The sequence below is a fragment of the Gymnoscopelus braueri genome, assembly GCF_963280865.1.
Source record: "Gymnoscopelus braueri genome assembly, chromosome: 11".
NCBI classification, from domain to species: Eukaryota; Metazoa; Chordata; class Actinopteri; order Myctophiformes; family Myctophidae; genus Gymnoscopelus; species Gymnoscopelus braueri.
The window spans coordinates 30,849,383-30,876,944 of record NC_137613.1 but is presented as its reverse complement, the minus strand read 5'-3'; the positions used below and the strand labels follow the sequence as shown (position 1 = coordinate 30,876,944).

The 27,562-nt window shown below is 44.5% G+C and overlaps 2 protein-coding genes across 2 annotated transcripts in view; one reads left to right on the top strand and one right to left on the bottom strand.

Moving 5' to 3' along the window:
* Positions 1 to 27,562, bottom strand: part of LOC308095219 (dolichyl-diphosphooligosaccharide--protein glycosyltransferase subunit STT3B) — a 143,996-nt gene that overhangs the window by 21,422 nt on the left and 95,012 nt on the right. Inside the window, exons 5-7 of the mRNA XM_080442192.1 lie at positions 18,997 to 19,096; positions 16,581 to 16,679; positions 12,837 to 12,983 (exon numbers count right to left, since the gene is read on the bottom strand). Coding sequence (XP_080298318.1) covers positions 12,837 to 12,983; positions 16,581 to 16,679; positions 18,997 to 19,096 — 346 coding nt within the window. The remainder of the gene's footprint in view (positions 1 to 12,836; positions 12,984 to 16,580; positions 16,680 to 18,996; positions 19,097 to 27,562) is intronic.
* On the top strand, positions 510 to 1,348 carry LOC308094846 (growth hormone-inducible transmembrane protein-like; the record flags this gene model as incomplete). The annotated part of the gene is made up of 1 exon (XM_080441672.1): positions 510 to 1,348. The coding sequence occupies exon 1, from the start codon at positions 530 to 532 to the stop codon at positions 1,346 to 1,348; it is 819 nt and encodes a 272-aa protein (XP_080297798.1). The 5' UTR covers positions 510 to 529.

The following is a 27,562-nucleotide window of genomic DNA, read 5'->3' as shown; positions in this document are numbered from 1 at the left end:
TCCCGACCTCTAGTGACCTATGCGATCCTAACCTTCCCATAGATGGAGATCCCCATAGATGGAGACAACCAACCTCCCCAAGTCTGACATCATAGAATCTCCTAGACGGCTATACATGGAGATACCTGGCATACCTAGCTCTGACATCAGAGAACCCCTCCCGGAGCTCCATGTATGGAGATAGCCGAAACGTCTAGGGCTGATGTCATAGTTCCCGATTCGGGCATAGCGGAGATAGCCCGCTCCATATATGGAGATGCCTGACACTACCTGACATCATCGTAGTGACATTAGGACCGTATAGAAAGGCCTTGGTTGAGGGCAGTTAGAGCAGCGACCCAGAGAGACATTAACTTCTTCCAGAGAGCCAAGCATCAGATTCATCAATAGTTTGTTTACACAGCCTAAGATATAATTCTCATAGTGGCTTTGGATCTGGTTAAAGAATCAGTCGATATGTAGATCTGCTATTTCCAAAGGATTTGTATACAATTTATACATTTTGATAGCAGCATATTGATCATTGACCATGTTGGTGGCGAGGCTGACATGCCTGAGGAGTCTCCCCGGGGTGGCTGGGCTGCGCCCCATGCTGACACACGGTGGCACCCTGGCGGCGGCGGCCCTGAGAAGTTCCACCCTGAAGGCTTGTCCACCCCTGCTAAAGCCTCATCAGGGTTATTCCACAAAGGCCAGATTCGGCTTCCGTCGGGGGAGGACCACCAAAGACCAGCTCAAAGAAGCAGCGTTCGAGCCAGTCCCAGATACCGCTATTAGAATCGACGGCATCTCAGTAATGATACTGGCTGGGGGTGCAGCTGTAGGCCTTGGTGCGCTGTGTTACTATGGACTGGGCATGTCTAATGAGATCGGTGCCATTGACAAAGCAGTGCTCTGGCCCCAGTACGTCGAGGACAGAATCCACTCCACCTACATGTATTTCGCCGGCAGTGTTGGAATGACAGCCCTGTCAGCTGTTGCAGTGAGCAGGACTCCAGCTCTCATGGGCCTGATGATGAGCTCTCATGGGCTGGCAATGTTAGCTAAGTGTGTTGCCATGATTGGAGCTGGCCAGCTGGTCAGGTCCATTTCATATGATCAGAGTCCGATGCCTAAGTATCTTGCCTGGATGTTCCATGCAGGTATAATGGGCGCCATCATCGCCCCCCTCACTCTTCTGGGAGGACCCCTGATGATGAGGGCCGCTTGGTACACGACGGGCATGGTGGGTGGCCTTTCCACAGTGGCCATGTGTGCCCCCCTGGGTGTTTGTTTCGGAGTGATCTTCGGCTCCGCCATTGGATCGATGTTCCCGCCCCCCTGTTATAGTTTTGAATGGGTTCTTTAAGATAATAACTGGACAACACACTTGCGAGCAGTTTGTAGCAGCAGCTTCAGTTTTACTGAGAACGTAGGGGAATGAATCAACAGACATGAGCAGTCGATCATAGAACAGGTTAGTGCAGTACTCTTAGTCGAACACAGAGTACCATATATCACATCCTCCTTTCTTAAGGAAAATATTAACTTTTGAAATGCTGAACAAGAATTAGCAAAATCATTCAATCTCTCTTCCCAAATAGCTGACAAACAAAAAACAATGTAAAATGCATTCACATTTCCCTTCACAGATATTCCACCTTCTTTTCTTTTTTTTTTTTTTCCTTTTAGCTTATAACTTAGCAGACATAGGTAACAAAATAGGACTTGGCAATAATAGAAGTAAACAACACTCAGTGTGCAAAAGTCATTGTTCGTGTGGGGCCAGAGGTTCCAGAACATGGCCCACCGGTGGAGCTCAACTTTCAGCGTTGGCTCGTGACATAGTCTCTGTACCTTACAGGTGGAACAACAGCTCTCCCAGATCTGGTGCGGTGTGTAGGGGAGTCGCCCGAGCTGGACTGGGAGGCCTGGTTCTGCTGGGCCTCAGAAGTAGGTAGCTCGTCCCGCAGAGTCTCTGGCTGGTCGACGGACTCAGGATCAGCATTCTCAAGCAGACTTGGATGAATTGTCCTCAGGTGACGTCTGTTCCTTCTGAAGATCACGCCTGCCGGTGATTCCACACTGTAAGAGCGTGGCTCTCCTCTCTTGCTCAACACGACAGCAGGTTTCCAGCCTTGCCTTGTCTTCATGTGTACTGTGGTTCCAGGAGTCAGTTCAGGTAGTGGTTTGGCTCCCACATTGTAGTACTGCTCCCGTTGTGTCTGCAGGTGTTGGAGTCTGTCGTGGATGTTACTTGGGGTGAAGGGTTGCAACACTGCACTAGTGCACGGCAGTGGGCTTCTCAGGACACGTCCCATTAACATCTGTGCTGGGGAGACATCTAGGCCTGTCACCGGTGTGTTTCTCAATGACAGTAAAGCCAGATGTGGGTCAGTCCCTGTTTGTGCTGCTTTCTTAAGTGCACGTTTCACAATTTTGACCATGTTCTCTGCAAGTCCATTGGACTGTGGGTATCCTGGGCTAGAGTGTGTGAGCTTGATGCCCCATTCTGCAGCAAACTTCTGCATCTCACAGCTTGCAAAAGGCACATGATCACTCACCAACTCTTTGGGGATCCCATGTCTGGCGAAGACTGACTTCATCTTTTGTATGACTGAGTGGGCAGTCTTGTCTGGTAGGTTTAGCACTTCTGGGTACTTAGTCAGGTAGTCTACAATCACGAGATAGGGTTGTCCATGCAGCTCAAATATGTCAGTCCCCAGTTTCAACCATGGCAGTTCTGGTATCTCATGTGACTGGAGAGGTTCTTCATTTCTACCTTCTTCTCTATGTCTTGTGCCATTCCTGGCCAGTACAGGACCTTCCTGGCATGGGCTTTCATTCGCTGGATACCTTGGTGTGCAAGGTGTAATTTGTCCATGATGACTGCTCTCATGCTTTGAGGAATGATGATCTTGTCTGTCGTCATTACTACACCATCTCTGATGCTCAATGTGTGACGCATCGGCCAGTATTGGTGCAATATGCTGTCGCAGCGTTGTCTTCTCTCTGGCCAGCCCTTCTGGTGTGCTTGCATCACTGCCTGTAACACTTTGTCTGCTGCAGTTGCTTCCTGGAGTTGCTTGAGCATGTTTTCACTCAACGCATCTGTGGCCTCCATCGCGTACACCACTTTCTCCTCGAACAGGTTCTCAGTGAGGTCATCAACTCGCCCTTTCACCACTGCACGAGAGAGTGTGTCGGCAACATGCATGTCTTTTCCTGGAGTGTACACAATCTCGAGATCATAGCATTGCAACTGGAGAAGCATCCGCTGCAATCTAGCAGGTGCTTTGCTCATATGTTTCTTAAAGATGACTTCAAGAGGCTTGTGATCTGACTGCACACTCACTGTCTTCCCATATATGTATTGGTGGAACCGCTTGGCTGCAAACACAATTGCCAACAGCTCTTTTTCTATTTGAGCATAGTTTTTCTCTGTGTCTGACAATGCTCGGGAGGCATAGCTCAGCGGGCAGCTTTCCTGTAGAAGACACGCCCCCAGTCCATCTTTGGATGCATCTGCTTGGATTATCAAGGGTTTGTGCTGGTCATAAAACTTGAGACTTGGGGCTCGAATGAGAGCAACCTTCAGGCTTTCCAGTGCTGCATTATGTTCATGGGCCCACTGCCATGCTGCATCCTTCCTCAGCAGCTGTCTCAGAGGTGCTGTTATTGTAGCTTCCCCTGGAATGTATTGGGCTAAGTATCTTGTCATGCCTAACAGTCTCTGTAAACCTTTCTTGTCCTCTGGTGCCGGCATGTTGGCGATGGCTGTCACCTTTGCATCATCTGGTTTAACACCCTCTGGTGTGATGATGTGGCCCATGTACCTCACTGTGTTGACTTTGAATTGGATTTTGTCCTTGTTGAATTTGACATTGGCAGCTTGTGCCCTCTTCATGACTTGCTGGAGGATTTCAGCGTGCTCCTGGTCTGATGATGCGGCGATTATCATGTCATCTGCTATGACATGTACACCTTCAATGTTGCCGAAGGTCTCACAGTTCTTCTGCTGAAACACTTCGCTGGCTGACTTAATGCCAAATGGCAGTCTCTTAAAGCGGTACCGGCCCCATGGTGTGTTGAATGTGCACAGCTCAGATGATGGCCCATCCAGCTTCACCTGCCAATATCCGTCCTTCTCATCCAGAATGGTGAAGATGGATTTCCCTGCAAGTTTGCAGCGGACATCTTCTGGAGTGGGAATAGAGTAATGTTGCCTCTTTATGGCCTTGTTCAGATCACGAGGGTCCAAGCACACCCTTAGTGATCCGTTCTTTTTTTCTGTGATCATCAAACTGCTCACCCATTCTGTTGGGTCATTTACAGGGGTTATTACATCTGCTTCCACTAGGTGTCGCAGTGTGACTTTCAGCCTGTCCATGACAGCAAGAGGAATTTTCCTGCACCCATGCACCACAGGTGTAACTTTGGGGTCAGTGTGTATGTGATGTACACCTGGGAACTCACCCAGCCCGCTGAAGACTGATGGATACATCTCCAACAACTCCTCTTTTGTGGCTGGAGTTCTCCTCAGCTCCTGTGTTGTGGCTGGAAGTCTCCTCTCAAGTGCATCAATTCGTTTCACAAGCCGCAGTACCTCACTTGCCTCTCTGCCCATGATTGGCACGGCTGACTGGTTGATCACGTAGAAATCAAGCTTGGCTTTAGCCTTAGCAGTTTCACACATCAGTGACACAGTACCTTCAGGTCTCAGACGGTTCCCTCCATAAGCCACCAGCACTGTTCTTGTGGGCTGTAGCTGGATGCGACCTGGGAATGTCTCTACAATGGACATAGGCAGCACGTTTCCATCCGCTCCTGTGTCAATCTTGAATTTGACCGGGACATTCATAACACTGGCCATAGTGTACCATGCCGTGTCTTTACTTTCAGTGACTGCATTCACTTCCACACATGACACAGTACCTATAAACAGTGAGTCTATCTCTGTCTCTACCTCTAGGTCGTGGACACCACGTCTTGTCACTGTTCTGTTGGTTGGGGTGCCGGTCCTGTCAGTTGGTGTGGCACACATCTTCGCAAAATGGTTTTGCTTGTTACATTTGTGGCATGCAGCACCATAAGCAGGACACTGGCGCGGTTCATGTGTCCTCCCACACTTGTTGCATTGTGCACTCCACTCTCTGTTTTTCTTTTCTGTCTTTCTGTATTGGTAAGGTGTTCCTTTCTCTGTGTGTGCTGGAGCTCTATTCATGGCTTGCACATGTGATTCACCCACAGCATGTGTTGTTTGCATAGCTTGCATCTGGCTCCTTGCAGCTTCTGATGCTCTGCACAAGCCTACTGCTTTCTCAAGGGTTAAATCCTTCTCCCTTAGTAGCCTTTCTTTCAGAGAGGCATTATTCAAGCTGAATACCAACTTGTCTCTTATCATTTCAGTGTCACTTATTACAAACTCACAGTTTTTGCTCTTCTGGCGCAGTTCTGTGACAAACTTGTCCACTGTTATCCCATCTGCCATAGCATGAGACCAGAACTGGTGCCGTTCAAAAACAACATTTTTCTGTGGGCTGCAATACTTTTCAAATGCCTTGATGATTTCATCCATTTTCTCATCCTCTCCATCAGCAAATGTAAACGTATTGAATAAATCCAAAGCATCTTCTCCAATAGTGTGTAACAGTATGGCAACTTTAATCTTTTCATCTTTTTCGATTGCTCCAGTGGCTGTCATATACAGTTGAAAACGCTGTTCCCACCTGCGCCAATTCTCGGCCAGGTTTCCAGTGAGTAGCAGCGATGACGGTGGTTTGAGCTGCTCCATGCTAATGCTAGCGTTAGCAACAACAAAGCGTTCCTCACTCGCTCGCTCCGCAAATCCGCTGGGTTTTTATAACTCTCTGTGAGATCGACGTGCATCGAGTGAAGATCCGGCCACTTCTGACACCATGTTATAGTTTTGAATGGGTTCTTTAAGATAATAACTGGACAACACACTTGCGAGCAGTTTGTAGCAGCAGCTTCAGTTTTACTGAGAACGTAGGGGAATGAATCAACAGACATGAGCAGTCGATCATAGAACAGGTTAGTGCAGTACTCTTAGTCGAACACAGAGTACCATATATCACACCCCCCACCTCAGCGTTTGGAGCTGGGGTCTACTGCTGGGGTCTGCTGCTGTACAGCGCTTTCCTCCTGTACGACAGACATACGAAGATCATCACGCGAGCAGAGACCCACCCCCTCGACGGTGACCAAAGATATGACCCCATCAATGCGTGTGTAGCGGTTGTGCCTGGCTCTGTCAGTCTAACTGGCTCGTTTAAGCCTGGCTCTGTCAGTGTAGATGGCAGAGCTACACTGACAAACCAAGAAAAGAAAAAAAATTAGAAAAGAAGAACTCGGACTCTGACGAAAAATAAAAACGTCAACTCTGACGGAGCAAACAAACAGCGTACCTCCTCTCAGTGGATCCAGCATGAACTGAGAGGGGCGCGCAGCTGTGATGTCATTAACTCTCGACTGCAGTGAAATCTTAAAGAGACAGTACTCTGTACAGGTATCAACAGTTGTAATGAAAAATAAACATTGACTGAATGTAGTAAAATAAAGACCATTCAGTAGTTAGTTGGTGGACTTTCTTTCAACCATGAAAATAAAACTATAATTGTAACCTTGTTACACGTGCCTGGGCATTTGGTAGATGTCACCCGTTCCACCTCAAGTCCCCTTTCACTTCCACTGAGTAAACGAGCAGCGTACACCAGATTCTACCTTCTATCTGGAGGATGCCTTCCCTCCCAACACCCCAGAGAAGTTCAAGTTCCGCATCCTACGTGACCATCTGAAGCTGGAAGAGGTCTGTTTGGTGGCGGAATCATACACAGCTTCATCACTCGAGAACTATGGCGGCCCTGGCTAAGCGGTTCGGTCAGCCTCATCAAATTGCCTTATTTCTTTTTTTCTTATAACTTCGTTTTTATTGAGGATACTTTTAAGACAGCTACTCTTGTCATTTTATAAAATAAAACAAAACATAAAAGACAGACATTTACATGTACTTAAAGACAAACAAAAACAAAAAATAAAAATAAAGTAAATTACATATTTATAACTGTAGAAAACATTCAGGGCATATTTGCCAGCACTAGCCTATATATGGAGATCCCCATAGATGGAGACAATCGACCTACAAAGTCGTCATACAGACCTAAACGTGTCATAGATACGCAGTGTTGGGCAAGTTACTTTATTTTAGTAATGTATTACTATTACTTATTACCTTCTTTTTAAAGTAATACATTTCGTTACATATTACTGTCTGAGCAACAGTAATATATTCATATTAGATATTACTTTTTAGTTACTTAAAAACAAATCTAGATTTTGTATTATTATTAGCCCACAAATTATTTTTGGGACACAGAGATGGGCAAACATTTAAATTATAAGATAGGATTATACATTACATTAATGAATCAATTTATTTACTTAAATTAATCAATTCATAAATAGACATATACCTTACCTATAATGTAGCCTATAATGACATGACAAGACACAAGCCTCTTTTTATACCTTTTTAAATTAAAGTCCACAGAAAAAGGACTGCATGAGCAGCATAGAATGCAAATGAAAGTGCTTGTAGATCTGCTATTTTCAAAAGGCTGAAATGTAGGGCTGAAGTGGTTAATGTATGTTCTGTAATAATAATCCAAATCTACAAACTTGTAACCAGGCCTGGAATTTCGTCATTTTAGGGGCAAGGCCACTTGGCCTTTGGTGTTGTCATTTTCTTTAGGGCACAAAGGCCAAATGCCAGGGCAGGAAGGCCATAAACAAAATTAAGTCCACAGAAATAATTGAACTTGAAGGTTAAGGATGATTTTATTTTAATATAGTACAAGAATAACTATCTGTGAAATATAACCCATTTATTTCACAAAATAATGTGTTGGCAAATTACCAATATTTGTACAAAGTTATACTGGTCTCAATATACTGTATGTCACTTTCAGCCCTGGTCTTCACTGACTGAAGTAGGGGTCACATGAATCACATTAGATTCACAGATTAGAGATTTTATGTATTTTCCCCACAAGTTATTTTCATTCAAATGAAATGTGATTAAACTTGCACTAATAATTACTTTAGTTGATTTTTCACTATTTCAAATATAATATTTCTTAATTAGTGGAGCTTACTATGTCACCGTGCTTGGGTTGTGTGTGTGTGTGTGTGTGTCTCTGTCCGTGTGTGTCTCCTGTGTTCACGCTCTCATTGGCTCGCGCCCCCATGTGACTCGAAACTCCGTGCTGAAATGGCAGCAGCTGCACTGCCTGTATACAGCCGCCAGAGTGCGGCAGGGTGCACTACTACAGTGTGGTTGAAATATAGCAGCCACAGTCAATCTGCGTTCGCTTCCAGCGTTCGCGCGTCTTACTTGTACTGTATATTCTAGGGCAATTTTCACTGTGTTCAATCCAACCACCTTCTTGTGTGGCCCGAAACTCTACAGTCTAGTTTCTGTTAACCACTTAAACACCATACGTTGTTGAGCGGAGTCCCTCAGGGCTCTATACTAGTGTCCATTCTGTTTTCGCTCTACATAAAATCTCAGAAAATGGACAATCGACAAGCTCGCAGCGTGATGCGCTGTGAGCTTGTCGGATGCTGGGGTTCAAGTGGTCAAACATGAGCCGGGTGTAGGTCTGTTAAGGTGTCATGTTACAGATGACAAGTGATCTTTGCTGCGCTCAACGCTTAGTATCCCCACCATGGGAGAGTATTTGAAAACTAAAACTACTCCCTAAACTCATTTCTTTTGTATATATATATATATTTCTTATCTTTATCTTGCATTGTTGAGGAAAGTCCATTCACTTCATTGTCAGCAATCACTGCTACTGGCTGTATTGTTGTGCATTTCATACATACAAAGTTGAAACTTACACTAGCCTTTAAAGTTGGGTTCTTGAAAATGAGGGAATTTGAACAACAACAAAAAAAAGATTATATATAACATATTGAGCTATAGTTTCACCGGAGGTGTGTTGAAGATGCTGCAACAAATTGGGTCCAAGTAATGACTTGTGACTCAGCGGAGCATTTGAAGAACATCTGAACTGCGTTCTGCTCCAGGCAGAGAGCTGCCTCCTCTCTCTCCATTTAGGAAGGTGCTGGCTCAGCCAATGCAAAGACATTTTACTGTGTAAGCACCTTCACAGAGAACCAGCCAGTCTACACAGTCCCAGAGATGTAAGCCTCTCTCCCGGATATGAACCCCATTCCAAGGCGAGAAAGCCTGGAACATGGTCTTTGATGCCCGAGTCAAACGTGAGGGAGTTGATAACGCCCACTCTCACTAGTCTGTCAAGGCAATGATCGAAACGAAATGTCAGTGGGAAGTGCAAATACGCCATTTGATGAGTTCTAAGTTTGGGCAAGTGCTTCACTGAACATTTCCTCCGATAGCTCCATATTACAATATCACCTTTTTTTTCTAAATGTAAACACTGGAGTGTGAGAGGGAAATGGAAATCCCTTATCACCATCGGAATTCTTATTAAACTAGTTCCGGCTTATCGTAAAGCAATACGCAATTTTGGCTGTGGCTTTAGTCTAAAAACCCCCTCAGCTGTTTAAAAAACTAAAATCACTGTGAACCACGACCTTGCATGACTTATTGCGTTCACTAACTGGTAACTACAAATACCTGAAAAGTATACATAAAATAAAGACAGCAACAAACAGTATATATAAGTTATCACAACTTATATTGACAACAAATAATCATTCCTCCACCAAACAATGTACAGTAGTATTTCAGCAACATGTAGCAGTCAGAGTGGTTGCCAAGCAACGCATAACCGCAGCGACACGTACGGTAGACGCAGTGGAAAGCATGCTTAACCACTTAAACCCCATTATGGTTGAGAGGAGTCCCACAGGGATCTATACTAGTGTATTTTCTGTTTTCTGTTATTGTGGGGAAAGCTTTCGCTGAAAATAGCCGATCAACAAACTCGCAACGCGTCGCAGCGCGACGCGTTGCGAGCTTGATGATCTGCTATTTTCTGCGAAAGGAGAAGAAGGATGCTGGGGTTTAAGTGGTTAAAGATTAGGATGCCTACTTGCTTGTTCATGTATGGCCTAGTTTCACTGTGAAGGGTGCTTTGAGCTTTGACGGGTAGTCTGACTGAAAGCTTGGTTTTTATCAAAGAAACTTTGATTCAAGTGTGCAGAACCTTCTGCTCTTATCTCTCTTATATTATATATATTTTCAGTTTTCTAGCACCGTGGCCCCTTTTCTATTGTCAGGAGTGCAGTGTTTTTTTTTTTCTCTCTCCAAGTATAAGGACTCCCCTTTGTGATGTTTTGAAACCGTTCCTTTAGTGCAGTGATACTGATGTATTGCAGTCACAGGTGTGTCTTACAGAGTATTTTACAACGGCTTCAACGCGGCTCAGCCAAAAAGAAAAGTCGGGGAGCTCTTTGCTGAGAGAGGGGAAGCGTAGGAGGTTTCTAAATGAGGTGCTAACCCTCCATGTGCTTCCTAAGGGACACATGTAACACCACCTCTGGAGTCACTACTTGGTTGATTAACTTGGAATGAAAAACAGTCTAATAAAGGAGCATGACTGAGCAGGGAATTCACCTCAATAGGAGTAAATGTATTCTATTGATGGTGCTTAATAGCCAAAATTGCCTTATATATGGAACAAAAAGCCTTTTAAAGAGCAAATTAGATGGTGCGGCGCATTATGTCTGTGCATGCAAATAAGGTTCTCCGAGTAAGAACTCTGCTCTCATCGCCAAAGATGCAAACACAAAGTCTGACCTCATATTTTTAAAGTTGCGTCATGTTTTTTGATTCTTGGCTGTTCCCTGTATTCCTGTCCTTTGTCGCCCTGTAAAGCACTTTGAGATTAACTTGTTTGAACTTGAAAGCACAACATAAATTTAACTGGACTTCCAGCACATTTCATTTCATACGACTGAAAGACCTTCAGCGCTGCACGGTTTGGAATAAACAATGACTTACAGTAGAGTAAGCCAGGTACTCTGCATGATTCAGAGTGGGGTGTCGTCTATACGAGCGCACTCCCACGAATACCAATATCCTATTTTTATTTGCAGTATTCAAATATTGTTTTACTACACAGCTGAGCTCCATTTCCTGTATACGAGAGCCCTGGATAAGCCGTTAAGGGGATTGTCAGAGAGTCAAATAAGATATGCAGGATTTATTGACATCAGTGGGGCTAGCGGGGCATGTACAAACTTAATACTGTTTACTGGAAGTTTTACTGGTGGGATCAGTGGCCGCGGTAAAGTCCAGCACATTCTGTTTACTTGTGTGCAGGGATATTCATGAGTGAAATAAGAGAAGAGACACGGCAAGGCCCATCCTTAATAATGCTTTAACCCACACATATAAGCACATATTGTAATATGCTTTTGTGTCATTAAATGTCAAAGCTTATGACAGGGTTTATATTTAATCTTGAAAACAATAACAAAAACGTACGTCCATAAATATGCTGTCAACTCAGGTTAGAACAGCTCTGTTTTGTGGGGATAGGAGATATATCTAAACGTTTTTCACTGGTCCACTACTTGTAGGACAGTATCATCCAATATAATTTCATAAACATATTGACATTTATGATGACAGGAACCATTTCTGAGTGCTACAGATTTGACGTAAAGCGCGGACCAGTCTACTGCTGCCCTGGAAAACAGTCAGCTTAAACCACTGGTTTCCAACCCTGGTCCTCGAAGACTGCTGGTTTTCTATTCCACCACAGGTACATTTATTTAACTGGTGTTCCGGGTGTAAGTAATCTCTTACTAGACAACTAGAGTAAAGACCGGAACATACTCCCACAAAGATATATGTTAGTGTGTCTCTGCATTGGGAGGCAGGTGTTTTTCTTTAGTTTTGACCTTTGTTTATATAAATTCATTGAGACCTGAGATCTCATTCTCAAGAGAGACCTGGTCAGACTGCAGCAACGATCACATAAAGTTCCAGACAGACAGGGGTGGGGGCTCGCAAAAGCCCACAGGTGTGCTGATGTGTACACATACAAAATCTCGAGAGGGAAGCTGCGGTCCTTTGTGTCAACGAAACACTGATTTGGTTGAGCAAGGTAGGATTGGGGTTTGGCCAACACACACACACACACACAAACGGAACATGAGACAACCATAGAGACCTAACGATGACAGAAAACAGCAGGGAATACTGCGGAAACCTTGGGCAATGCCTGAGGATAAATACTATAAATGATAAATAAATGAATAGATGCAATGACTGCATCTATTTCTCTTGCTGGGTTAAAACCGAATTTCTGCTTCCTTTGTCTGCTGTAAATTCTGGTTTGCTGAATGTGACACTGCCTCCTGGTGTACACGCCAACATACATAAATGTACAGTATTTTGGTTAAAAGGGTATCCTTGCAGGGGGTTTACATATTGAGTTTTCATTCTAAATTAACCGCATTTTCTTGGTGTCCCAGCAGGTCTTAGTAGGACAGAAAACCAGCAGTACTAGATGTCCTGTTAGGACAGAAAACCAGCAGTACTAGAGGTCCTGCTAGGATAGAAAACCAACAGTACTAGAGGTCCTGCTAGGATAGAAAACCAACAGTACTAGAGGTCCTGGTAGGATAGAAAACAGCAGTACTAGAGGTCCTGGTAGGATAGAAAACAGCAGTACTAGAGGTACTGGTAGAATAGAAAACAGCAGTACTAGAGGTCCTGGTAGGATAGAAACCCAGCAGTACTAGAGGTCCTGGTAGGATAGAAAACCAGCAGTACTAGAGGTCCTGGTAGGATAGAAAACCAGCAGTACTATAAGTTTAAAAGTTTGAAGACAAACCTGTGTATGTCAGGTAGATGACAGTGAGGAAGACAACACCAGCCGCCATCGCGACACCGAGAAAGAATAGAGTCTGGAACTCCTGTCTGGTCAGACGGTCCTTTAAGTACTGGAGGAAGGCATAGGCCTGCAGCAGGGCAAACACACCTACAAACACACACACACACACACACACACACACACACACACACACACACACAGGATGAGAGAGAAAATAGATTTAAACAAACAGAATATTTGAGCGTGCAGTGATCCACTGTGACTCCCTCAGGGTTATAAAAGCTGGTTTACGGAGTAAAGAAGTTGAGTTGTCAGTCTGGGAAACTTATTTTTTGACAGGAGAGGGGCCACTGGCTGTGAAGAAAACATTTCAAATGCATGAGACAGAATTTTCTTAAATGAGCTCATCTCTGCTCCCCCCATCCTTCTTTCATTATGCCCCCCCCCCCCCCCAGCATCTATCTGTCAGTCCGTCTGTCCGTCCATCTGTATGTCTCTGGTGAATCTTTACAACAGATTAGGGTTTGATTTTCCTCAGTCTCATTAACCACTTAACCCATTGAGGCCTGAGGTTCCGATTCTGCAAAATGTCTTCTAAATCCTAACAGTTTTCAGAAAAAAAACGTATGTTTCTATATCAGTCAAACTTTTTCATGTCAAGGACCCCCAAAATGTATTTGGCCGCGGACACCCATCTCAAAATATGTTGTTCCAGGGACCCCCCCAGAAGCAAAGATTTTAGTTAATGTTTGCTTTAAAAGAATATATATATTCAAAGATTTGCACATATTTTCACGATTTTTCAAAAATAGCAGATCTACAAGCTCATAGCGCGGCACTCGGTGCCGCGCTATGAGCTTGTAGATTTGTTATTTTTGAATAGCCAAAGTGTAAAATAATGCTTTTTAGCTCAAATGAAAAAGTGACACAGATGCGTTCCGGGTCTTAAAGGGTTAAGCCCTATTTTACACGTCGTACGATGGTGTCGCGCTGCGAAAATAAGCTGTGAGCTTGTAGATCATATATCTTATGGGCAAACATTTTTCAAAAGTTGCAAAAAGAGCCAGGTAATACAGGTATGGGATCATGTGCTAAGGGGTGCCAGGTTGAGAGTGCTTAATGGTAGCGTTGCGTCCTAATTCGTCTGTTTGTTACAACCACAGTCTATGGCTGATCCGTCTCCCTACTCCAAGGTCAAACACAACCGCCACGTCCCCATAGCGAGCCGCAGCAGCAGCAGCAGCAGCAGCTCAAGTGCGTATCGCGTAATGTCAGCCCGCCTCGGGGTGTAGGCGTGCAAGTGGGTGTTTTGTGATGTGAAATGTGTGCGTTTGTGGACGCGACAGTGCGGTTTGGGGATTGACGTCTCCACGGTAACCCATAGCTCAGCGTCTCTGCCTCCCCGCTGGGCAGATAGAACGACACCCGCCAGATGTTCTGCACAGCTGCTGAGCGCACTCATCCTCAGACAAGCTGAGAATTGAGAGAGCGAGAGAGAAATAAAGAAAGCGCGAGCGAGAGAGATGGAGAGGGAAGGAGTGAGAGACAGAAGTAAAGCGAGTATTTTCTGGTCCCCCCTGGGCCCAATAATTCAAAACTTGTAATTCCTATCCCAGTGGATAAGATATGGGCTTTGGGTACTTTAAAACCAAAACCCACCACCACGGAGGTTGTGGGTCAGATAGGGATTTAAGGTTTTGAACTCTTTGGCCCACCTGGTGCCTCTACAGCTTGACCCAGCTGATGGCTGCTCAGATGGCTTCGTTGAGTGCACAGGGGAGGGACCTGTTAGGGGTTAAGTGTCTTGGTCAGGCACACTTCGACATGCATACCGGGCGAGCCGGGCATCGAACCGGCGGCTACCTTGCGATTCCCAGACCCTCTTCCACGCGGCTACAGCCCCCCCCCCCCCAAAGAGGGATGGACAGACTGACAGAGAGATGGTGGCCATCATTTTGTGTTTCTTCAAAGTCTCCCGTCACAGACGGCCTGCGGTCTAGACGCACAGAGCAGATTCCCAGCAGGGAGCCATCCAACTTCAGACTCCATCAAGCATTCTTTGTAAATGTGGATTTTAATGAATGCAGCAAACTCACACCACATACCAGAGAACAGATGGGTCCATTTGAAAGGTGTGAAACCAAGTTCATAAGCTGTTCACAAGCTTTTCGTGAAAAGTCCTTAAAGCATAAAAACTGTCTCCCGCGTCCTGTGGGCTGTGATGACACTGCCTCACACTGCACGTTTGAAACATATGACGCTAGCACTTCTATTTCTGAACGATGTCTACCCATGCTAAACTGTCAAGAGGTGTGAAAGTGTTACTTACAGATTAGCAAGGCAGGGACTCATGGAGATGTAATCCTACATATAATTAAGGAAAGTGACACTCTCTGTTCTGCATTTTTCTCCTCACCGGCTTGAGCAATTGATCTCAACTTGCACACGGTATTGACCATTAGCATTATTCAGACCGTGAGGAAGAACGTTTTTAATTCTCCCAAATTCAAGCTGTTTATTAGCCTTTTTTGGAAACTCTGTAACTCTACGACCAGAGTTTCCGCCGTTACTGCGCATGCGCGGACATGGGCGCAGGTCTGTTGTCACGGTCCCCCAGGCTATGGGATCATGTACTGTTGTCACGCTTCTATGCTCCCAACCATTGGTCAGACTTAAAGCTACGGAGCTTTACCATAGAGTTATGGTCTATACGGGCTGCCAACTCTTCCTGCTAATAGCATTAGCGTGTGTGTAAATTGTTTACTCAGTCATTGATACAACGGAGCAGAGCTGTGTCTTCTCACCACGTGTCAGAAAGGACATTACTGTGAGTATTTTCAAGTTGAGACGACAGGGACAAAAACGTTTCTCTCCCCACCGTGTGTGTGTGTGTGTGTGTGTGTGTGTGTGTGTGTGTGTGTGTGTGTGTGTGTGTGTGTGTGACTGTGTTTAACTGTCAGAACCACGGCTGTCGTCTTATTAGCACAAACAGCTTAGCGCAGTGGGGTCCGCGGACCCCCGCGAAGCATCCGCTGGGGGTTTGATTGATTGAATATTTTATTAGACAGAAATGCAGACCACCTGCCCCAAAAAAAGACTTACCGTAATTTTCGCACTATAAGCCGCACCTGAATATAAGCCGCAGCAGCTAAATTGAATGATTTGTACATATATAAACCGCACTGGACTATAAGCCGCGGGTGTAAAATCCATAGATTTAGGAGGTCCCCTAGTGGCCATTAGCTGTAAAAATCCATAGATAAGCCGCACCGTTATATAAGCCGCAGGGTCGACAAATTGGAAAAAAGTCGCGGCTTATAGTCCGAAATTTACGGTATTTCATTTGATCTCCCGCTGACCGCAACAAACTTGCTCTCTCAAAGTTTAACTAAGCATATAGGCTACTGTGTATAACCCAAAGTTCTGCAAATACTATCAGTGCAAAAATCCCCAGGTATGGACTAGTGGAGGATTATTTATGAAAATAATAAAATGTAATTGTCTTATATTGTATATTCTCAATATTGTAAAGCCCTTCAACTTAACCACTTTCAACCTAGTGTCCCTATTTTGGGCATGTCATTATAGGCAACCCCCCCCCCCTCCCATCATATCACAATTCTTCATATGATGAAGTATATAGGTCATCAGTGATAGGGCTGAATCATTGTGTTCCACAGTAAACCATTGTTTGGTGTCAGCTGTCAGCTACAGCATAAAACCACTCAGGCGGGCGGGGCTTACCTGCAGCAGCCATGTGCTCGCTGGTCCTGATTGGTTGGAAGCCCACAAAGGGAATCTGCATGGACAGCACGAGGCCCACGATGAAGAATGTGCTGTAGGCTGAGAGAAAGAGAGAGCGAGGGAAGGGGAGAGAGAGACAGGAAGAAACAAAGAACAAGAGAGAAAGTAGCAAGCGATTAAACCCCAACAGGGACACGGAAAAAGACACCCCAAATAATCTGAACAGCTTCTACTGTAGCTAGTCTAATGAAACCCCCCCCCAGCCGCAAATCCCCTGCTCTCCGTTTATCAGTGGGGGAGAACCATCTCCGCAAAGGTATTTAAAGCCTATTGATTTTCACAGAGAGTACATTCAAAACACCTTATCTGAAGTCATTTAATGATAGAACGAGACCAGGCATCAAAACAGCGTAGTAGGGGGTGGTGTAACAGCGTGACTCACTCCTCCCGCAGATGGAGGGATGGGGGTGGGGGGGGGGGGGGGGGGGGGAGTTTGGGGGGGCTGGGAGACGCACCGCAGACGTAATTAAGATTTCATATTCTCGCGTCTCGTTTATCCGAAGCGGTCCCTCCGAGCGCTCTCCATCTCTCCTGTCTTCCACTGACTGAAGACGGAGGAGTGCAGGACACACTTTAATAAAATACACGCTCCATCCTTTTACTCCTTTCAGGTTTTCTTTCCCTCGTTGGGAGTGACTGAGAGGCACACGGCCTCTGAGGAGGCAGAGACAGAGGACAGAAAAGCAAACACTCGAGAGCTGTCTTCAGCTGAAACCACTTCACCGGTCTGGAGACCGCCGGGCTGGCACCATACATAAAACATGCCGGTCCTAGACCACCGATTAACAATCTACAAGCGTACAGTTGTAAGCTTACAGTTGTAAGCTTGTAGATCTGCTATTCTTTTTAAATGTCTGCCTATAATGAGTCGACCAAAATTGTGACGCCAGGTTGAAAGTGGTTAAAAATCGAGACACATCGGCAGCATAATAATTGCAGATACCGATTGTCATCAAAAAAGTCAAATATTGGCCGGGCTCAAATAAACATCCTGCTAGAACGCTGGAGGAGCACGGAGGGAAGATATCTTCCACATCGACTAATGCCAGCCATCTCGTTCAGGAGGACGGTGGTTGTGGGGAATTACTAATCTGATGAAGGGTTCAGGTCAAAGCCCACCTCATTTAAAAAAATGGGGTGGCCATTGATTTTCACTGCACTCTGAGATAAGAGGCAGGGGGTTGACATTGAATAATAACATATAATCAGATGTAAATGACTCTTGATGCCGTATCATTTATCTTCACCCTTCTCCAGCCAAGCCGACCATCGATTCAGTGTTTTTACGGAAACATACAGTACATAGGCTGTACCTCCCAGCCTGAAGTATTATCTGTAACAGGTTCTGGTTTAGCACCAACCTTAAGAATGAAAGAATGCAACAATGTATGTCACCAAAAAGGTGATACATACATACAATGTATCACCTTTTTGGTGATAAACACCTTGCTTTTTTTTATTAGAAAGGGGTTAGTACTAAACCAGAACAGTAGGCATTAGAGTACATTTAGATATTCTCAGTCTCATCTCGGTCTTGCCAGTTGACTCATTCTCAGACCAAGGGGACTCTGGAGTATTACTTTTCTTTTGGCTCATTTCTCAAGTTGGCTATTTATTTTGATATTGGTTTGGTTCATTCTCAAATTCTTGAATTAACAACTTAATTACTTGAATAATAATTACTTGATTGATGAATGTTAGTTTAAAAAGGCTTTACATTTCAAACAGTAACAGTAGAGTACTAAATATAGTATGTAATTTATTTACACATTTGTGAATAAGGGTCATTATGTACATCATTTTTGATAGCAGTAGTAAGATGTCTTATTATAAATGTTTTTCCTTATGACCATCACAGTCAACATTACGATTCAAAGCTTCTAGTCTTTTCATCTTAAGTCAGTCTTGCAACTCCTCTGTCTCAGTCTTGACAGCACATTTGGGCCAGTCTCCAATCTCTTTTTACTACTGCTCTGCACTCTCAGTTTTCACACGCTAAAGGAGAAGGTTCAGGTGGCTGCGGTGTGTAGGTGTTTGTTTCGTCGGCCGCAGTGTGACTCATGGCTGAAGCGTAGCTTTTGCTGTGAGACGAACACAGACGTGGGAACGGGCGTTTGAGGTCGTCTTTGGGAGTCAAACGTTGGGAAGTCGATGTATAGGATGAAGCGGTTCTCACGGACACTCACAGACAATTGGTGGAGTATTTCGGACTCTTGGGAGAGAATGAAAACGCGGTTCATTGAGCTCAATTCGAGCCGCGGGTGGGCGTCTGAATGTGGACGGCATGTTTTAGGTTGGCTTCTGCTTGCAGATGGGAGTATGCAAAAAAAAATAATGGTGTGTGTGTGTTTCTTACCGATGTACACTCTTCTGCTATAGCGCTGCATCAGCAGTAGTACAAACACATGCAGAGGTATCAGATTGATAATGAACACATAACCTCCCCATGCAGATACCTGGAATAAAAAACAAACACACACACGCACACACACATACACACCCACACACACAGACACACACACACAGACACACACACAGAGAGGTTAGTCTAGGGATGCAACTCAAGTTAACTTTATTCCACATTTTCAATACAATTCAGCCTGGAAGCCTTCTGCTGTGAACGAGTTGCTCAATTGAAGGCCTTATCGCTATTATGTGAGCTGCATTTTCAATTTACATTTTTGAGATGAAAGGTAATTGAATCGAAAGTTAATTCACCACAACCCTGGAAAGGGAGCGCGCGAATATTAACACATTTACTACTGCATCTAGCTCAGTGGCTCATCCGACACGCACAGCTCCATTAGGGAGACCGCTGCAATCCCATTGGACACAGTAGACCTCCGACGTGAAATGCAACAATAACTTTTAAAAGGATCCATGAAGATTATGTCCATGTGAGACATGAGGGACCATAAAACCACTCCACTCACTGGGGTTCAAGAGCCAGAGCAGCCATGCACCACAGCAACAGAGGATGAGAGGATGAGGAGAGAGAGAGAGAGAGAGAGAGAGAGAGAGAGAGAGAGAGAGCAAGAGAGAGCAAGAGAGAGCAAGAGAGAGCAAGAGAGCAAGAGAGAGAGAGCAAGAGAGAGAGAGAGAGAGAGCAAGATAGCGAGAGTGGAAACGTAAAAGAATAGAGAGACTAGTAAGGTGTGCTCCTCGGAGCAAAGGTCTCCAGGCCAGCTTGCCTACCCAGGGCCCGCAAACTTTGGAAGGCATTGGAATCTGACTCATACATGAGATGTGTACCGATTTCTGTGAGTTTTGGACAAAATCTGTCGTAGTAGCAAAAAGTGTGTTTTGAAGGTACAAAATATAATCTTGCACAAACGAGTTGCGTCATTATCAAAGGAATTCCAGGGGGGAAAATATGTTGATTGTTAGACCTACGGTTCAAGAGTTATGGGCCAAAATGTGAAGTGGGCTGTTGTAGCGCCACTATAAGGAGATTTTAAAAATTGGGATGGAGGTTCTTCCTTGGCTTAGTAGTCCATGAGCCAGAGCCCCAAAATTGAGCAATGATTATCGAAAGAGTGGGCAAAACCAAACCTATATTAAATTGTTCATAGGGTCAATACGAGTAAATAAATATATGATAACCTCTCCACAGGACCAGCTTTTTCATGGTTATCACACATTTTGTAATTTTCCCCATACGTACATGACAGGTGAAAAAATGACAAAATTTAAAAAAGTTATCATAATGAAACTTCCTGAGTTGATTACTTACATGAAGACAATGATTTATCGTATTACAAGTTTTCTGAAATTGTATATTTTAATATGCAAATTAGGCATTAGGAAAATATGCCCAAATTTGCATAACTTTCCAGAATCAACATTGGAACATTGGACAAAGCCAGAGTCAACATACTTATTTCATTTTGTTAAGATGTTGGAGTCAAAGGTTTTTAACGAGGGAATATTCAATATCTGGCTCAATTTTGGGGCTCTGGCTCATGGACTAAATGCCTAATTTGCATATTTAAATATACAATTTCAGAAAACTTGTAATACGATAAATCATTGTCTTCATGTAAGTAATCAGCTCAGGAAGTTTCATTATGATAACTCTTTTTTAAATTTTGTCATTTTTTCACCTGTCATGTACGTATGGGGAAAATGACAAAATGTGTGATAACCATGAAAAAGCTGCTCCTGTGGAGAGGTTATCATATATTTATTTACTCGTATTGACCCTATGAACAATTTAATATAGGTTTGGTTTTGCCCACTCTTTCGATAATGAAATCTTGTCTGGCTCATGGACTATAGTGGGAATGTGCGTGCAAAGTTTCCCAGCAATCGGGCGCTGCATTCATGATTTTAAGCATTTTGTTCAAAACGGGCCACTCCTGAAAACTTTGGAAGCCAATCTTAGCCAATCAGGATGTAATATGAAAATGTAATATCATTTTTTGGGAGGTGGGGGAATCGGCCTCCTGGTGGCGCTATAACAGAGATGTGAAAAATCTGCTGAGTTTTTTCCTTGGCCTCTAGGGTGTGTGCGTGCACAGTTTCACGCCGATCGGTCCAACGGTGCTGGAGATTAGGCGCTCACGGACAGACACATGAAACGTTTTTTTTGTTTTTCATAACAGCTTGTGAGGAAAAAAAAGCTACACTTGCACCCTTTTGAGTGGGATGAAACGACCATCCATTACTTTTATAGTAGGCCACCCTCCTGCCCAATTACTAAGAAAACAGTAAAGCGTGCTAAAAATGAATGCCATGAGTCCATGCAGGTCAGTGAGATGCAGTCATGTTTGTATCTGTGCTACAGATGGTGTCGTCCAATTAGCGGCATTAGCATCTTAACCAGAACGGACACAAATGACTGCTTCCATTTACGATTAATTTTCCCTGTCGACACAAAGGCGGTCGAAGACTCTCGCTGGGTGAGAATTGAAAATATGGGGTGGTGCTAATTGAAAAGGAAAAACACAAAAAAAACACACATTATGCATAATGTGTATATACTAGGGATGTGCATGACTGACCGTGCATGAAAGTCGATTATTCAACTGCTACTGTACGATTATAATTTATCCACAAAAACAATTATTAAAGGAAGTGCGTGAGAGAGACAGAGAGCAAGATGGGAAGATAGCAATAAAGAAAGGTTGAGAGATGTATGAAAAGAAATGGCTGAACATGAATGTGTGCATGCATAAGCTCTCTCTCTCTGTGTGTGTGCGTGTGCGTGCGTGCGCGCGCGCGCGTGCGTGTGCGCGCGTGAGAGAGTGTGAGAGAGCACTAGCAAGAGAGAAAGGGCATGAGAGCAGGAGCGAGAGAGAGAAAAAGCGATAGAGAGAGAGGTGTTCAGGTGTTCTTCTTGAAACTTTAATCTCAGCTCTCCCTTCCTCTTCCCAGGCTGAGTCCCGCAATATATCGAGGGGCAGCCGAGCGGATCGTCAACAATCAGCAAGTCCAACAAGCAGCTTCTTAGGGCTGCCACAGAGGGAAAAGCACAGCCAGGCCACAGCCAGACCAGACCTCTCTGTCTGCACGTAGGGCAGCCAAACTCAACTGAGTGCAGCATAGCTGTGGAGGCTGCAGAGATCAATACACTGGATCGAGGAAACAAAGGATGCATTGATGATAGAAAATGAACCCAAACAAAGCGCTGTTTTATTTGAGAGACTTTTCTCAAAGTAACCCTGTTAGAAAGGAAAGGAGAGCAGAGGCATCGATCGCTCTAGTTAGGCTTCCTCCCATTAATGGAATGCGTCAACGACTCGGGCGTTTCTCACTTTCTCTCTCTCAGCTTTGTTTTTCATCCTGAGTGTGAGAGAGAGAGCCGAGGCCCTTGACAGTGATTAGACATGAGCCTCATTAGTGCTCGCTTGAGCCTTCGCATCGTCTGTGGCTAACTTTAACGTCGTCAAACGCCACTGGAATAAATCTGTTGGAAGTTTGGCTCTGTGAATGTTTGGAAACGGGCAGCATTTACCAAAAACTAAATGTATTAGCAGGGCTCGATTTGCTAGAGGGGGGATATATACACATGCCTCCGCTTTTGATAATCCCCTTTTGGTCATTCATTTTATCAGTGGTGATAAAAAGGTTTTTTTTTTGTTGGAAATTTACATGTAGACTGTATATTATATATTTTTTTATTCTTTCTTTTTGGGGGGTGGGTGTTTACAACAAAAAAGATCCCCCAAATGTATAAGGTTTTTAATATAAATAGCAGATTTAAGCTCACAACGCATCACGTTGTGAGCTTGTAGATCTGCTGTCATACGATGAAATAAAAAAAAGACAATGTCCCATCACCCTCTGTTTTTGGTACAAATCGAACGCTGCGTAGTATTTATTCTACTGCTTGTTATGTTTGCACACCGCAGTCTACAGCAGGAGGTGACTTGTCACACACCGTAATCCATTATCCTGTGACAGATTCCCCGTGGTTCAATGGACCCTGGCAATAATTAGATGTTCACAAACACACAGCTAATAGATACCTACCTGACTGTAAGCTCTGGGTAATTGTCTAATCCAGTCTATCTGCATAATGCGTGTAATGAAATGCTGTATGTCGAAGTAATGAGTTAGTACTTCTGTCAACGGTGTACATCTGATGATCCATCTCTCCACCAAAACTAATTTGTTGTGCGAACCCCATACTTGGCAACAAAGAAGATGCCAAAGGGGGCAAAGAAGATAAGAAGAGCATCGTAATACTGACAAGTAAAACTTAGAAACCTCAACCCTCTAACAGACCCAACCGGAAGGCCTGGAGCCACCAGCTGGAATCAGACATCGCTTTGAAGTCTAAAAAGCTGCACTCCATAGGAGTGTTTATCTGATGACAGTGGACCAGCAGATAATGGTCAAAGGAAGAAGGATTCTGCTGTGTGTGTGTGTGTGTGTTTGTGTGCACATAAATTGCAACAGTAGGCTGAAAAATTAAATGTGTAAGTCTTTTCAGTCGTGTGTATTCGTGTGCGTGCCAGTAAGCAGCCGCTTTGTTGTTCATCAAGGATAGATCGCTGGAGATAAATGACTGACACATTGCAATGGAACAACATCAAGGAGAGATCACTCAAGATAAATGACTGACACACCGCAGTGGAGTTGGTACTTGGTACGACTCGTGTTCTGGAGGCAGAGAACCAAGACTTCTCCCCGTTCACCAGTTATACATCACCGAGACAAACCAGCCGAAATAAACTTGTTTCAAACTATTGTCTCAATCATCAATCAACCAGCCGATTATTGTTTTGTCTCTTCACTTGATGCATTGATGAATATTTTCACTCCTAATTCAGACATCATCTGACATCACATGCACCACCCTTAGAGGTCATATTTTTCTGCCATTCCTCGGTTTCTCAGAGGTCTCTGACAATCAAGTAGGTGTTCGCAACCATTAGCAACAAAAGGCCGTTCATTCTCACTCCCAATCATGACCCACCTGCGGGGACTCGAATTATCTGTATTAACGTCATCACCAATTCATCATCAGTGTAGCTCATATTCCCAGCCTCTACGATAGAAATCACTGACTTCCTTTCAGAAATTCAAGAACTTCAGACCCACATCCAACCCTGGTAGCAGCCGTCTCAGCAATCATATTGCCATAACTCAGCCTCTCCATCATCACCTCCTCCAAGCCCAGCATACCATTCCCCAGGGCCTCAACAACTCCATCCTGTCATCCTACTGGAACACATGGAAAAGTTTACTTTTCTTTTTTCACACCGACCACAAAACCCTAGCATTTCCTCTGCTAGACCTCACCACCCTTTCCGCCTACATCAGCCACTGCCACTGTGTCCAATCCATTGGCTAACCTCATTCAAACATCCTTCACAAGGTCCAGATTTTATAGAATCTAAAAACATAAATGCACCACTACATTGTTAGAACAAAAGCATCTCGTTATTTATTTGGCACCGTGGAAAAAGACATCCAGAAGGTTAAAAGTTTTTTGTTTTTGTTTTTGTGCTAAATATTTATGTGCACAAAGAAAATATAGCTCTTGCCAACACTCAAACACTAAGACATATACTAAACTCCACTATATTACTGGTATGGTATTAGATTATGACCTACAGTCCACACCGAAAGACTTCAGGGACAAGAGCATCACGACTGCTTCATCCTTTTCAATAAACAATTGAATAAAATGACTATGCAAGCACAGAACGCGGCATAACAGCGTTATCAGCTTGCCCGGTGTTGCGCTGACAACTCGTCGATGAGCATGTTCAGGTTTTGGTACCCAGCATTGGCTGGGTTACTGCATGGGTGAAAGAGGTTCTCCCCCTCATCGAGCTCTGGTCTGACATCACACGCATCCTTCCACTGTCTCTCACCCTCTCTCCCTCCCACTCTCCTTCCCTCCCCTCTGTCTCTCTATCTCACTGATCTACCTCTGGTCTGATGTAACAACAGAAACCAACAAACAACTGCGATTTGCACCGACGTCAACCGTTTGCTAATGACACCGATTTGCAAGACGTCAGTGCTGTGACGTCAGACTTTAATCCATTAAGACCGGGAACGCATCTGTGTCCTTTTAAGATTTCTTTGGCTAATCAAAAATAGCAGATCCACAAGCTCATATGAGCTTGTAGATCTGCTATTTTAGAAAATCGTGAAAATGTGTGCAAATCTTTGAATATATATATTTTTTAAAGCGAACATTTGTAAAATATTTTGTTATTATTTGCTATTTTTGAATGCCAAAGAGATCTTGAAATGACACAGATGCGTTCCCGCTCGTAATGGATTAAGGTGGATGCAGTGTGGTTTTCCGCCTATAGCGAAACTATAGAGTTACACTGCAGTGCTAGCTAGCGAGCAGCTATCTATGGGGTGCCTGCACTGTGGGGGTTGGGAGGTGATGGACCCCACTATATCATCAACAGCAAAGACATGGTTTCAAGATTGCAGATTACACATACACACACTGTTGAAAAGGGGGCCTCAAGTTGCTGAGCTGTGATGTTATCGCTCTTCCAATAATCCGGCCTACGAGTCTACGACCAACAGGGGTCAAGCTGCAGCGGTGCCGAGAATGTGTCATGAATAGTTGATGAGAGGGTGGGGGGGGGGGGGGAGGGGGGGTGGTGGCTGAAAGTGCTCCCATGATGCAGTTCTCCGTGGTGACAGGGCCAGAGTAGCGGCGGATGGAGCTGTCACTCAAAAGGATACCCAAACAGACACTTTAGCTTCATCTCTGCATGTCAATCAGTTGCCCTTCCCTCTGCGTTTCTCTCTTTTCATTCTGAAGGGAGTGTGGTGTCTCAACCTCCTGGGCTGCTTCTTCCACCGTGTCTGCCAAGCACCGACCGACGACCGCCTCTCTCCCACCCACTCACCACCGTGGAGAGAATATTCTGAAAGCCAGGCGGGGAAGAAAACGCTCTCTTTCCCTCCCCATAGCCAACATATGCATTATGGATGTCACATTCCATGAAAGCCCATAGGCACACACCTTAACACCTCAGCTACATCCACACCAAATGGACAACGACAGGTCGGTGAGTCTGTGTGTGTGTGTGTGTGTGTGTGTGTGTGTGTGTGTGTGTGTGTGTGTGTGTGTGTGTGTGTGTGTGTGTGTGTGTGTGTGTGTGTGTGTGTGTCAGTGGGAGGATAGTGTGAGTGTGAGGATGGCAGACACAAGAGGTGAAGGGAGGGGGATGAGGGCGGGCTAGACATACAAGCCCCATGGTTCATCTATTTTTTTCTGCCAGAGAAGCACCTCAGTGAATGGGCTTCTGATAGAACAGCACATCAAAAGGGGGACAGAGGGGACAGAAGAAGAAAAAAAAGGAAGAAGGAATGAAAGGGAGTGAGGCTAAGAGAGAGCAAGATGGAGACAGAGCATGTTAGGATCAGAGGGTAGCAGACTGTCAGAAGAAATTATTAGAAAGAATTAGTGTAAGAGAAAAAAGAAGGGATGGCTTTGGCGATTTTGCTGTCTGGCTTTAACGGAGAGAGAAAAAACGTTCCTACTGGAAAGTTAACAGTTCTGTGGGAACGTGGTTCTTCTCTGTGTCCGTCTTGCTCCATTGTTCATCTCCTCTCTCTCATTCTCTCTCTCTCTGCCCATCAGTATGTCCCCTGCCTATCCTTTGTTCTTTCTTTTCATCTCATCTCTCTACAAGTACCCACCCCTCCCTCTCTCTCTCTCTCTCTTGCACCTGCTCCTCTCTCTCTCTCTCTCTCTCTCGGTTTCTCTTCCCCCCCTTTCCTCTCCTCCGCTACAGACTGGGGATGCAGTGGTCCGGTGTGAGATCAATGGCGCTGGATTCCAGCAAGCCGTTTCATTTTGACATCTGTCGCCACTGCCAGCTGAGGAGATTTACCTGGGGGATCAGCTGGAAGCTTTATGGATATGCATGCATTGGGACGCATGTGCACATGCATGTGAGAGAGACACAGAGCTGACACACACACAGTATAAGCCTAAAGGCCTTTAAGCCTTTGCACAGCAGACGGGAAGTATGTGTGTGATTAATTCGCATGTCTGTCAATAACATGACATATACAATACTGTATATATCCTATATTGTCACTGTCGGATGGAAACCTTGCTTGTCCAAAAGATACTTTTCAGGAAATGGAAAAAAAATTCTGTGTTCCAATGGATCCAATGTAGTTATGATTTAGTCACAAGCTCCAGTTAATACTTTTTTTTGGGCGGTGAAACCGCCCCTATAAGTGAGGTTTGGATATTTGTACAGCAGATCCTACGCTGTGATTGGCCAAAAATGTACCCCGCCTAACCCTGCACCGTGATTGGCCAATCACAGTCTATTCAGGTCTGTGATTGGCCAGTGTCACATGACACATGTGCATAGCCCTATATAAGAAACCATAACTTTAAAAAAAAACATAATTTTGTTTTTTTTAAGTTATGGTTTCTTCCATCATAAAGAGTGTTTCAATAAATGTATTTATTT